The 12,552-nt window shown below is 61.1% G+C and overlaps 2 protein-coding genes and 1 non-coding gene across 3 annotated transcripts; 2 read left to right on the top strand and 1 right to left on the bottom strand.

Moving 5' to 3' along the window:
- Positions 1 to 163: 163 nt before the first annotated feature.
- TRMT2A (tRNA methyltransferase 2 homolog A) lies at positions 164 to 5,222 on the bottom strand. Its single transcript, XM_029222616.1, has 12 exons — positions 4,955 to 5,222; positions 4,273 to 4,838; positions 3,969 to 4,077; positions 3,541 to 3,722; positions 3,248 to 3,362; positions 3,041 to 3,156; positions 2,853 to 2,964; positions 2,293 to 2,415; positions 2,035 to 2,110; positions 1,648 to 1,764; positions 1,416 to 1,512; positions 164 to 1,327 (listed from the first exon to the last, which is right to left on the bottom strand). Exons 1-12 carry the CDS (start codon positions 4,976 to 4,978, stop codon positions 1,096 to 1,098), a joined length of 1,869 nt encoding a protein of 622 aa, XP_029078449.1. The 5' UTR covers positions 4,979 to 5,222; the 3' UTR covers positions 164 to 1,095.
- Positions 5,223 to 5,384: 162 nt separating this feature from the next.
- RANBP1 (RAN binding protein 1) lies at positions 5,385 to 11,570 on the top strand. Its single transcript, XM_029222627.1, has 6 exons — positions 5,385 to 5,657; positions 6,723 to 6,859; positions 8,355 to 8,512; positions 9,846 to 9,974; positions 10,634 to 10,699; positions 11,158 to 11,570. Exons 1-6 carry the CDS (start codon positions 5,643 to 5,645, stop codon positions 11,271 to 11,273), a joined length of 621 nt encoding a protein of 206 aa, XP_029078460.1. The 5' UTR covers positions 5,385 to 5,642; the 3' UTR covers positions 11,274 to 11,570.
- On the top strand, positions 10,742 to 10,867 carry LOC114902227. Its single transcript, XR_003795423.1, has one exon. It is a non-coding gene; the product is annotated as a small nucleolar RNA SNORA77 (small nucleolar RNA).
- Positions 11,571 to 12,552: the final 982 nt, after the last annotated feature.

Here is a 12,552-nt window from a genome sequence, read left to right as displayed (position 1 = left end):
TGGTGTTTTTACAGGACAGTATTCTCTATGCCCTGCCACCCCCCGTGACTGAGGTTGGCGCCTGTGCCGACCTTTGTAAAAGAGAGTCCGCAAATCGAGTTGCTATAATTACACACTTGCTTCTGTCCTGCCCTGTCTGCAGTTGTGAATAACCATTTGACTATAACTGTTTGCCCTTAAAACAGTTAGATGCACCACCTCGAACCAAAGCTTTGTGCACACTGGAGGCAGGTGAGCCTCACTGAGGTCTCCCCGAGTCCTTCCTCTGTCCCGTGTATGGGTGCAAGTATCCTGTGAACACAGCCGTACTGAGGGGGCAGAGGGCAGGGGGAGCCTATGCTGAGGCCACTTCTGGGTGGCCACCACCCTTCGTGTACCTCCCAGGTGGCAGCTGGGCCATGGCTATAGGGGTGAGCCTTGATTGTCTGAACGCATAAAGCAAAATGTCCAAAAGGAAATGGCTGGTCTGTCTTTCTTCTGGCCATGAGGTGGTCCGTAATTGGCTAGAGCTGCCCTGAAGGCCAGAGCAGCTGAGTGGTGTCCCAACCCCACCCCTAGCTCTTGTGGTCACTGGGAGGTATGTCCCTTTGGGGATGGGACTGCAATGAGGGTGGGGAAGGGCAGTAGGGCAGCATCTCGTTCTGTGCTCCCCACACCATGTGTACAGTTGGCCTTTGGCCGCAAGGCCTGTGTCTCTTGTCAGACAGCAGGCTCTCTGCTGGGACACCGGGACTTTTGGCCACGCGAAGAGCTGGGAGAACTGTTCCAACTGGGCCAATTCTTATGAGCGCTTCTGGCCCTGCCCCGTTGCACCTGTGGTGAGGGTAGAGGAGAGTCCCTGTGTGCCAGGCTCTGAGTTCTTATCACAAACATTGGTAGTTCAGCACTTGTTTATTCCAGCCCTTGCGGCCCATTTTGGGGGTGAGGGGAGAGCAGGCCACAGGAGCCCACGGGGACACGGGTCTTGTACCCTCTGTGGCTACTGCCTGAGTATGCCAGGCCGGGCAGGGCAAGGACTTGGGGAGCCCCAGGATTCTGCCCATGATGCAGTCTGGGTGCTGTTCTGGAAAGGCTGGTTTCTGCTGCCCCAGAGGACTAAGAAGCAGGGGAGGCCCTGGTTTCTGGTGGGGTGTCACCTGGGGGCCCTGGTGGGGGCTGGACTGGAGGATCCTGGGGCTCCAGGGCCCCCATACCATTGGGGTGCTCCACTCTCTCAAACAGGATGAGCATCTCACAGTGTGGGGTCTGTGGGAACAGGTCCACGGCCACAGCCTTAACTGGCCGGAAGGGACTGCCCTTCACCCGGTTCGACGGGGCCCTGCAGAGACTGTATGGGAGGGAGTGCCATGGTCAACTGCGTGGGTACAGCCGGGTCTCCTGGGGTGAGGCCCCGTCCACCCATGCCCCACACTCACTCCACAAAGTTGCCCATGGCTGCTCGGGGGTTGCAGGAGACATATAGGAGTCGCTTGAGGTTCTCAGCTCTGCGGACAGCCAGGATCACTTTGGAATCTGGGGAGGCACAGACCCCTCAAGGGAGAGTCCCCAATGGCTCCCCCTCAAGGAGCAGACAGGGGCCCGAGACCAGGCAGCCTAGTGGGCCACCCTCTGCCTCCCCACACCACCCCTCAGGTGGACACCACTCACGTAGACCGGCGCGGGGTGGGTCCAGGATGGCCATGAGCTGCTGGGATGCCAGTCTGCTCACCAGTGCAGGCACCAGGTCCTCGGCCCTCCCACAATGGAACTCAACGTTGCTCAACTCTGGAGGTGACAGAGCAGCAGCCCTGCCATGAGGCCCGGGACACCCCCCAGAGATCTGCCCAGCCATGTCCAGAAGCCCCCAGAAGACACCTCAAGAAAACCCTTCCCTGCGGGGCAGCCCCAGGCATCGTGGGCGCCCAATAGGTCCGCGCAGTAGGGGCCCTTTCTGCCCCCACCCCATGAGCCCTAGGAGCCACTGGGTGGGTCCCAGGTGCCCTGTGGAGGGACACACAGGGCCTGCCACCCACTGTGAGGCCCGCTAGCTCTCACCGTTGTCCAGGGCATTCACCCGGGCGTCCTCCACAGCCTCCTGGCACAGCTCGATCCCCACGACTCTCTTTACCTTCTGGAGCAAAAACAGGGCAGACTGATGGCACCCCTCCCCACCCCTGGACCTTCTGGGGGGCAGCGGAAGAGGACCTGGAACAGTCTGAAGTCATCTTAGGGGGATCATGACAGACAGGACGGGTGATGACACAAGGGTGGGGTGGGGGAGAGCATGCTCTTGACCGGGGTAGGAGGGCTCACCCGGGCCAGAGCCAGGCCGATGGTGCCGGTGCCGCAGCACACGTCCAGCACCGTGCTCCCTGCGTCCAGCTGGGCCCAGTCCTGGATGAGCGTGTAGAGCACCTCAGCCGCGGGGGTGTTCACCTGGGCGTGGGTTACGCATCAGAGCAGCCTATCCGCTGCCCACCAGCCCCCCAGTGTCTGCATCCCCAGGCGCTTGTGCTCTTGGTCGCCCCCCCCCCGACTCCCTTCTCCACCTCTAACTGCCTGAGGGCCCCAGGGCCCCTCCGTCCACACCCAGTCTCCCGGCCCAAGAAAGCAACTCAATGCTGCCCCCCTCCCACCTCCTTGAAAGCTGGACCCATGAGACCCCTGCAGCAGCAGATACCAGACCCCACCAGTGCCAGAGCCTGGTGTCGTGCCCACAAGCCACCCTCCCACAGGGTGGTCACCAGGGTCTAGCGAGTGGCCACGGTTAGTAGCCCTTCTTCCAGGTGGCCGACCTCACAGCCCTGGCAGCTCCCTGCCTGGATGCTCTCCCCTCTCTGCTGCACCAGCCCGGAGCCCAGGGATCTGGTCACCTGGAAGAAGGCGTGAGGGGAAATCCGGAAGGTCAGCCCCAGCAGGTCCTCGCGGATGCACTCGTCCCCGGCCACGTGCTCCAGAGGCAGGCCCTCTTGGCTGGGGGTCTTTCTGTGGGCGGGAAGGTGGGTCTATTGGTGTCACCAGTCCTCGGAGAAACCCGCCCAGCCCCACCTGGACTACTAACCGCTGTCCCTCCTCCACGAAGTAGAGGCAAGTCACCCCGCTGGTCTTGCCTGACCCCTCCATGAAGTGCTGTGCCAAAGAAGCCTTCAGCCCCTCCAGCTCCTCAGGGCTCAGATTCTGGAGCAGGCAGTAGAAAAAGCCCATGAGACTGTGTCGAAGTCTGCTCTGGCCCAGACACCCCTCCCCCAGCAAGCCACCCGCTTGAGACCTGCGGGTGGAAGTAGGCAATGGCCATGGCTTGGCCACGGCGGCTGATGCGCACGGTCAGCTGCTTCCAGTGACCCGAGTATGTCTCCGGGTCATACGCCGAGTAGGGAGTGGACCTGTGGGAGCCACAGATGGCCCTAAGTCCCTGACATCTGCCAACCAAGATAGGGTGAGCAGCGTCCCTGCTCTCTCCTCCAGCCACACCCACCAGACCCCCCAGATAGGACCCAGGTCTTCTGCTCCCAGACTGCCTCGGGATGTCCCGGAGCCACCAGCCCAGCCACGTGTCCTCACCGGATGAACTCCTGGAAAGCCTTCACCACCTGCTTGGTGGCCCCAGGGATATGCACGGTGTCGAAGGGGGCTGCCACAGCACACGTCCCGCCCTTGTACTTGCCAAGCCGGCAGCCGACTGTGTTGTCTTCCCCATCCACCCCAACGCCAACAAGAAACTCACATTTGTTCCGATACTCGGTCTGCAAGGAGAGGAGAAGGAAACAGAGATGCCCACCCTTACCCCAGCGGTCCAGCACTCGTGCATGGAGGGTGCACAGCAAAAGACAGCAGTGACCAAGGCCCTGGTTCCCCTGCAGGCCCTGGCAGCCCCGAGCAAAAGGCTTACAACCAACAAGCACTTGATGAGAACCATAAGCAGATGCGCAGCAGGAAGAGAGATGGAAGAGCCAGGAGGGAGGAGCTTCTGTGAGAGCAGAGGCCCTGACCTGCTGAGGTGATGGCCGGACCCCCTCCAGTGGGCAGCAGGCCTTGTTGTGTTTGTGCCTCTGTAAGAGCAGCCAAGGGAGCAGGGCGCGGTTGGTGCTCCCGATTTCCCTGCGGGGCAAAGGAGGGGCAGAGGTCAGGCTCCAATTGCCCAAGCACCTGGGCCCCTTTTTGGGACCTCACTGTCCCGACCGGGTAACACAGGGTTTTTACTGGTTGGCTCCCCAAAGGGGTATCTGCGCAGGCTGAGCGCACAGGGAGCCGCCGATGGGCGCTCTGCCCAGGAGTGCCTGCACCCACACTCACTTGGCAAGCTTCTGCAGCACCTGCTCACACTCCAACCGCTTCCGTTCAAGTTGCTCCGCGTAGGGCATCGTCCAAAGAGGGGTCACCACATCAGCAATGCACGTGGCGGGGGTGGCAGGTGGCTCCCCTTGGTCCTCCCGTTGCCTCTTCCGGGCCAAGGGGTCAGCCTTGGGCCTGGCCAGGCGCACGCTGAGCGGCCGGCCCTTCCACAGGGCGCCGTGCAGCACACACAGGGCTTTGTCGCGCTCGGCGGCGCTGCGAAAGGTCACGAAGGCGCAGGGAGGCTGCCCGAACAGCTTCGTCTTGTGGGGCTGCAGCCCGAAGCGGCCCAGGAAGCGCCGGACGTCGCTAAAGCTGGCGTGGCGCGGCACGTTCTGAAGCTCCAGCTTGAAGATCTCCGAGGTGAACAGGCCAGCCCGGATGTAGCCGTAGGGCCCCGGCTGAGCACCCGGTCCCGCGGCCCCGGCCCCCGTGGCCTGCTCCTCCCCCTGATGGGGGCCCGGGGCCGCGGGGCTGCCCGGCACGCTGGGGCCGTCCTGGCCGGGGCCCCCCACGCACGCCCGGCCCTGCGTGGAGACAGCAGACAGGCGGGCTGGCTGGGGCCCGCGCGCTCCGAGCTTCTCCCTCCCCGTCCCATCTCACCACCCGCCCCCGGCTCCGCCAGGGTCTCCCTTCACCGTACTTCGCCGTCGAGCTCGTCACCCATCGTCCGCTCCGTCCGCCGCCTCGCTCGGGGCCTGGCACACGGGCGGCGCGCGGAGAGCGGCTGCGACTCGGCGAGGCCGGCCCTGCTCCGGCCCGGGCAGGGGCGGGACTCGTACCCTCTGCGCTCAGGTCCGGGTCTCAGGCACGGGCTGCGCAGCCAGACAGGCAGGGTCCCGCGCTCACCACTCTCCTCGCCTGCCGCTCTCTCGTCAGCCGGCGCGCGCAGCTGAGGCGGCGCGTCTCTATCGTCCCCGCTTCCGCCGACGTCATCGCCACGCGCCGCTAGGACCCCCAGCACTGTCCGCGAGCTCTAGGGGCGCGCGCGGCCGCGGACGGAAGTGCGCGCGAGGGCCGCCGGGAGTGCGCGCTCCCCGGCCTCCGGGCGGGCCGGGCATGCGCTGCGGGCGTTTTGGCGGGAAGCGCGGGGCGGGCTGGACAATGAGAGTGTCCGCCTCCTGAGCCAATAAAGCTGCGCTGGTTTTGAATCGCGGCGCGTTTCCCGCCGCCGGGGTCAGGGGTCGGGGTTCGGGTCGCGGGGCGGAGGGAAGAGAGGGCGGGCGGGAGGTGCCGGCGCCAGACGCGGAGGAAGGAGCTGCGACCAGTCGCCGAGAGGCCGCGGAGCCCGCGACGACCGAGTCAGCCGAGCCGCCGCCGCCGCCGCGCCCATGGCGGCCGCCAAGGTGGGCCGGGCTGGGCGGACTGGGCCGGGGGCCGGGCGGGCCGGGGCCGCTGCCGGCGGCCACGTGGGAGGCCCGTGCCGCCGCCAACCCCCGCCGGCCAGCGGGCTCAGGCGCGGGGCCGCGTGACCTTGGGGCGGCCGGGCCTCGCTCTCACTCCTGGCCGCCGGGCCGCGGGCAGGCGCAGGCCTCCCGCTCGATCCCCGAGGGCCCCACACCGAGACGGCCCCCGCCCGCCCGCGGCCCGCGCAAAGCCCCATTCATCCGGTGCTGGTCCCCGAGCCGCCACCGGCCTCCGCTCCCGCGCGACCCGGCGGGTGGCCTGTGGCAGCGGGGGCCCGGGGGTGGCCGTGCGGCCCGGTGCGATCCGGCCGAGGAGTCGGCGAAGGCCTGCGTTTCTGGGCAGAGCCCGGGAGCTAAGTCTGGGTGTCTTATCCTCCCGGGCTATGGATTGCCAAGCCACGTGCTCCGTGAGACAACCTAAAACATGATCCTTTGTGCTCTACAGTTAGTTCTTTGTACTGGATTAGAATTCTGTGGCTCTTGTGTGAATTCTTTTGAATTTTAAACGTAATTTTCCCAACCTAGGTATAACTGCCGGCAGAAATGTGAGTCCTGTATAAACGCTAGCAGACCCATCACAACTTTTTCTCCTCTTAAGCAAGAACACAGATTTTTCTCAACCAGCAAAAGCTCAAAGGGTTGCTTTGTTTTAGCGGTAGTGTTTCTTTCTAGGCCCTCTTTCCTCCATCATCGTGTCCGTAGTCTGTGCGTGGCAGTACCAGCATCTGCATCTTGCAGATGAGGAGCCTGGGGCAGTTTCTCCCCGGCACTGGGAGCTTCAGGGTTTAGGGAGACCAGTCAGTTTGTGCAGGTGTGGTTGTTGCATCTGGGGGAGGGTGTCGGAGTCTGGTGTCTCACTGCAGATCCCGGAGAAAAGCTTTGGGTTGAAAGGCTTTTTTAATCCCTTGCTTTGTGGTGAGGCCCTTCACTAGTGGGGATGATGGCTGTGGCCACTGGTGAGCTCTGGCGTGGCCAGTAGGGTCATATCTCCACCCTCCTCCACAGGACACTCACGAGGACCACGACACCTCCACCGAGAATGCCGACGAGTCCAACCATGACCCCCAGTTTGAACCAATAGTTTCTCTTCCTGAGCAAGAAATTAAAACGCTGGAAGAAGATGAAGAGGAGCTTTTTAAAATGTAAGTAAGTTGGTGTCTTTTCAGAAGTAGGCATTTTTAGTATAAGATAGTAACTGGTTTTTACGGGTGTCAAGGTCTTGGCTTGACCTTTAACCACACGGAGAGTTTTGTGATGGCTACTCCCACGTGGAAATCAAGGCTGTTGTTAGAATCAACTCATTCCTAGGTCCTGGGTGTTCCTGCTGCCCTGAGGCCAGTCCTGGGGAGGGCATGGGCACTCCCAGGTGTCATGTTACCACTGCTCTGTCCACAAGGGACATCTCCCCAAGACCCCTGTCCTTGCCTCTAAGACTCTCTCAGCCCCCTGCCGCTGGTTGAGCATCGGGTCTTTACTATTATCTTTTTTCCTTAAGTGTGGGCGTACTTTGAAGTTTATGAATTTCCAATTCAATACTTTTAGTATACAAAACAATGCTTGGAATTACAAATGAGAGTGGGCGGTGCTATAGTCATTAAAGTTACTCTTTAAAAATCATACGTGATTCTTGGTGCTTTCAACAAGAAGCTACGGTGGCCGTGTCACTTTGAAGCAGTGGTCACAGAAGCCGTGCATCCAGATGTGTGCAACAAAGTGACGGCACCGCGCGGACACGCAGGATCGCAGGAGACGCTAATGTAGCTACAAGTTAGTGGAAATCAGGGGGAAGCAAACTCTCCACCCATTCAAATTCTGTCCAAGATGCCAGGTTATGGTTTGAGTGCTTTGCTGTGGGTCAGGGGAGGGAAGCAGAGGGGATCCCAGCACTGCGACTCCTCCCTCTAAGACAGGGAGGCTGGAGAGACCAGCCCCTCCCCACCACTCCCAAGGGTCTGGGGAAGGAGAAGCTGTCTGCACCCCTTGGGTCTCAGAGGGTGCTGGGCGGCTCCATAAAGATACTGGTTTTCTGGGTCTCTGATCTGCATAGAAATGCTGCTGCACCTCCTGGCATCCTGAGGGGGTCGGGGCCCTCATGATGGGCCTGGGACTTCTTCCTGAGGATGCATCTCCCTTGACAGAGTTGAGTTCGGAGAGCAGAGTCTTCCACAGGAAAGGGACCGGCTGAGCTGGGGTCCTGTGGGGAAGCAAAGGGCAGGGCTGCTCTGGACAGGAAGGCGGGCTGTTGGGCCAGAGCCTGGCAGCCTGAGCAGAGGCCTGCAGCCCTGTCTTCCCAGCAGAGGGAAGGCTCCTCGGCTCCTGCCTACTTTCGTGCTGCCCTTGTGGCGCCGGGGACGCCAGGGAGCCCCCCGTCCCGTGATTGCAGCCTTGCCCAGGACGTGGTGGGCTCTCTGAGAGGTCAGGTCTTTCTGTTGGAATATGTTGCAACTTCTAGGAAATTTTTTTATTGTGAAGTAAAAACCTGGAGTTTGTTGAGCCGCCTCACTCTTTTGTTGACGTCTTGACTTGTGGTTCTGGGAGTAAAAAGAAAGGCAAGGGTGTCTCGTGACACCGCGGGCGCAGGCTCATTCGTCCCCTTCCGTGCTTGCCTAACCCCTCGCTCAATGGCTTTCCTCAAAGGCGGGCCAAGCTGTTCCGGTTCGCTTCAGAGAACGACCTCCCGGAGTGGAAGGAGCGGGGCACTGGGGACGTCAAACTGCTGAAGCACAAGGAGAAGGGGACCATCCGCCTCCTCATGCGCAGGGACAAGACCCTCAAGATCTGCGCCAACCACTACAGTAGGTGGCCCCGGGCACAGTGTGGGGCGTCCAGGGAAAGCCACCTGCAGCTTGGCTGGCGAAGGGGTGACAGTAAGATTCCCCCCATTTCAGTCCCTTGGTTACTGGGCTGCTCTGGAGCCGCGAGTGTGTGTCTGGAAGCAAAAGTGTCCGGCGGGGCAGGGCCCCTCCTCTGGGCACACAGGTGACCCTGGCAGGAACCAGAGGGAGCAGCCCTGGAGGGTGATGTGGCCAGATGAGCAGGGAGGGGCCTCCTGGCACCACAGTCCCCCTGGCCTTCACGGGCCAGACTCCATGTCCCTGCCCCATGGTCCTCCCACCCTGCCCAGGCCATCGGCTCTGGCCTGGTCCTTGTCTTCCAACCCAATTTGAGGTGTTTCCCCGGGGGTTTTCCCTGACCCCCTGCTTTTCTCAGAGCCAGGCCAGTCACTGGGTTGTTTGCTGTGAGCTGCAGGTGGGTCCCAGGCCTGGTGCCCTGTAGGAATGCGGGATCACTGGGTGTCTGTGGGCTGGGATGACGCTCTCGGTTTAGAATGTGACGTATTCCTGAGGCTGGGCATGTCCTGTATCTCAGGAGGCTTCTGCCAGGGCCGTGGGGTGAGCGTGGCTCTGGGGTGCTCCTGTTTCTTGGGGAGCTCGTCCCCCTTGAGTCTGTGCGAGGTCTGAGGAGATGGACAGCTGTGCTTATTCCCGGCCGTGGCTCAACCTTCTGTGACGTACGAGCAGGTCACGAGGCCCTCAGTGTCCACTTCTGGTGGCCTCGTTCCCTGTGGTGTCCCTGGACAGTGCAAGGCTGAGAGTGGTTGCCCTGGTCTGACCATGGCCTTCCTGAGTGATCACTCCACTTCCTGGCTTCCGCTCCTCTGCCGCTCCCCACTTTCTGTGGGCCAGGTCCCAGATGGAGCGGCCAAGCATGGACACAGCCACGTGGTGGGTGCCCTTCACTGGAAGGGCTGGGCGCACCAGGCCTTGTGGCCCATGTCTGCGCTGGGTCTGGGGGCTGCTCAGACAGGGGCAGGGCCGTGGGGCTGGGCGTGAGCAACCATGGTGGCATTGGAGGCCTTGGCTGAGTTGGGATTGGAAACCCTCGCTGAGGTGTCCTCGTGGTCAGGGAATGGGCCACCCTGTTCCCAGATTCAGGGCGGTCCTGGTTTTAAGTGAACATAGGATGTTTTCAGAGGTTTGGGTAAAATCCAGACCCCACAGGACTTTGTCTGAGCCTGGTTGGCAAACCCCAAACCAGGCCTGTTTTGCCCCAATTCGGGCCTTCAGGGGTCAGGGTGGGTGGGCCAGCTTGATAGCTGCACCATCCTCATGGGGCTTCTCTCTCCAGTCACGCCAATGATGGAGCTGAAGCCGAACGCAGGCAGTGACCGTGCCTGGGTCTGGAATACCCACGCAGACTTCGCTGACGAGTGCCCCAAGCAGGAGTTGCTGGCCATCCGCTTCCTTAACGCCGAGAGTAAGCAGGCCTGGGCCAGCCTGCCGCTGCTTCTTAATGGTGTAGCGGTTTGGTTGCAGACGCCAGTGCTGTTGCTTTCCTGGGAGAGTTGACGGCAGCTGGGAAGCGTGTGGTGGGGACTGTTCCTGCCCTGCCTGATGGGCCCTCGGGGAAGGGATCTCGGTGCCCTCGAGGTCTTGCCCAGACTCTTGAGTCCATGACAGTGTGGTTCCTTTGCTGAGTTCACAGAGGCCTGTGCTGGCAGTCTGCCCAGGGCCGACCTGTTCTCTCACCATGGCCTGAGTGCCAGCAAGGGCAGTGCCCAGGCAGACCTCTCCCCTGCTGGGACATCTTTCCAGCTCGGGTTGTCAAAAGCAGCACCCAGTGGGCCCTGGGGGGTTGGTTGGGTGCTGGGGCTCAGCACCCCAGTAACTGAACATCCAGTGCTGAGTGGACCTCGCCTCTTTTCTGGGAATGGGGCCTGCAGGAGCAGAGAGCAGAGCGCCTGGCAGGAGCAAGACTACCCTGCCCTGCCCAGATGGGTGCCAAGTCAGGCAGGGAGGTGGAGGGTTGGGGCAGCCTGGGAAAGGCCTTATGAATCTTGGAGTTTCAGACCCACCAGGACACGTACTCCTCACTGCTCAGGGACCTTAAGGGGGTATCTTTTCTCACCTCTGCAGATGCACAGAAATTCAAAACGAAGTTTGAAGAATGCAGGAAAGAGATTGAAGAGAGAGAAAAGAAAGGTGCCAGATGCCCATGGGGTGGCGGGCGCCCGGGGGGGCTCTGCAGACTCACTCTGCACCTGACTGCAGCCCCAGGCGGGTGCTTTTTCTGTCTGCCACAGCAGCATTCCGGGAGGCTGTGACCACTTTGACCTGTTAAGGGCAATGCAGCCACCCCGGTACATGGGTGCTTTCTGAGGGGCAAGCCGGCCACTGGGGCCCCGTGCATGTGCTTTCTGGCCTGGCCTAGCAGCCAAGTCACGACGTCTCCTGGACTCTCCCAGGGGCTGCAGAGGCTTGGAGAGGTCCTCGTGGTCACCTGCTTACTCAGGGCCCCATGCTGGTCGCCAAGCATCCTGAGCGGGGTCCCAGGCGTGAGCACGTGTTTACCTGGAGGCACACAGGGAAGTGGTCTGTCCGCTGCCACGGGGCTGGGCAGAGCGGTGATTCTTTCTTACTGCGTTCCTGTGTCTTGGCAGGATCTGGCAAAAATGATAGTGCCGAGAAAGTAGCTGAGAAGCTAGAAGCTCTTTCGGTGAAGGAGGGCAAGGAGCCTGAGAACGAGACCAAGGAGGTGGCTGAGGAGGAGCAATGAGTCGGCTCCCGTTGTATTCTTTCTTCCTGTCTTTTCCCTTTTTCTTTTTTTAAATTTTGCCCTGCACCCTTCTTTTTGGTTTGTTTTTATTCTGTTTTGTTTTTACAAGGGACTTTATATAAAGAACTGACTTCCAACATTCAGGTTGTTTTTTTCTAAGTTTTTGCCCTAATGAAGACGACTTCAGAAAATCCATTACCCAGTCGTGAGAATGTACTGTGCTAACTTTCTTTTCCATAGTGGAAACACTTATTTATAGTCATCAAAATAGCAAATAAACAACACGTTTGAAACTTGCATGGAGGCAGGACCATGTGTGCGTCGGCCCCATCCTGGGACAGTGGGTTCCTGCCCCGTTGGCTGTCACACACGCTCTGCTGTGTGGCCTTTGGGCCGCGGTGCGTCTGAGCTGGTGCTGGTGGGGCAGGTGGCCTGGGGAAGCCAGTGCTGTCCTGGAGACCTAAACAGCCCTGCTTTGCCCCATGGCCAGGAGCAGGGAGGTTTTTTCCTGGCCTTTGGGGGAGAGAGGAAGCCCACCAGGTCCCCTTGGCTGTAGCACAAAGAGACCTAGTGGGTCCCCTGCCTTCGGCTGGGCATCTTTCGTTGGCCCTCAGTCCTGGCAGAGCCACCCGTCCACAGCTCGCACATCTGGCCTGGTGCTGGGTGCAGGCGGGGCTCAGCCCCACAGCCATCCTCGGAGAAGACCTGTCTGCGTGCTCCTGGCCCTCCGTCTGGGTGGAGGCTGGGGACATCTGCAAGAGCTTTCAGTAAGGGAGGACTTCAGAGATGCAAGCGGGTTAGTGCCATTTGGAGTTTGTCCTGTAAGGCAGGTAGGCCTAAGCAGCAGAGAGGTTCTCCAAGCACACGGTCTAATGGCCTGTGTCCCGGGAGACCACCCGGGCTCGGAGGAGCTCCCACAGGGGAGGGGAAGGAGCCTGGCAGGAGCCGACCCTGGAGCATCTATCAGAGGCTTCCATCATGGCCCGGCCCTGGCCTGTCTTCCCTGTGTCCCATTTAAACCTCACTTCCTTGGCATCTCTGGTGGAGGCACCTCCAAAGGAAGCCAAACTGAAGACCACTGGCCTTGGTCACGTGCTGGCATCCCAAGCCCTCGCTTGCCCACCAGGCACCTGTGGTGGTCCTTGCCTCCCAGGGAGGCCCAGGGAGGGACGTGGAAGCTTTTGCACCTCCCCATTTCAGTCGTGATGCTGGTGGAGGTCACGATGCATTGACCGGAAAGGCTGGTGCTGGGCCGTGGTCCTCCAGGGAAGGGTGGTCA

The sequence above is a fragment of the Monodon monoceros genome, unplaced genomic scaffold (assembly GCF_005190385.1).
Source record: "Monodon monoceros isolate NGI ecotype Baffin Bay Population unplaced genomic scaffold, NGI_Narwhal_1 Super_Scaffold_1, whole genome shotgun sequence".
NCBI lineage: Eukaryota > Metazoa > Chordata > Mammalia > Artiodactyla > Monodontidae > Monodon > Monodon monoceros.
The sequence above is the reverse complement of the archived record's forward strand: the minus strand, read 5'-3'. Positions and strand labels throughout refer to the sequence as shown.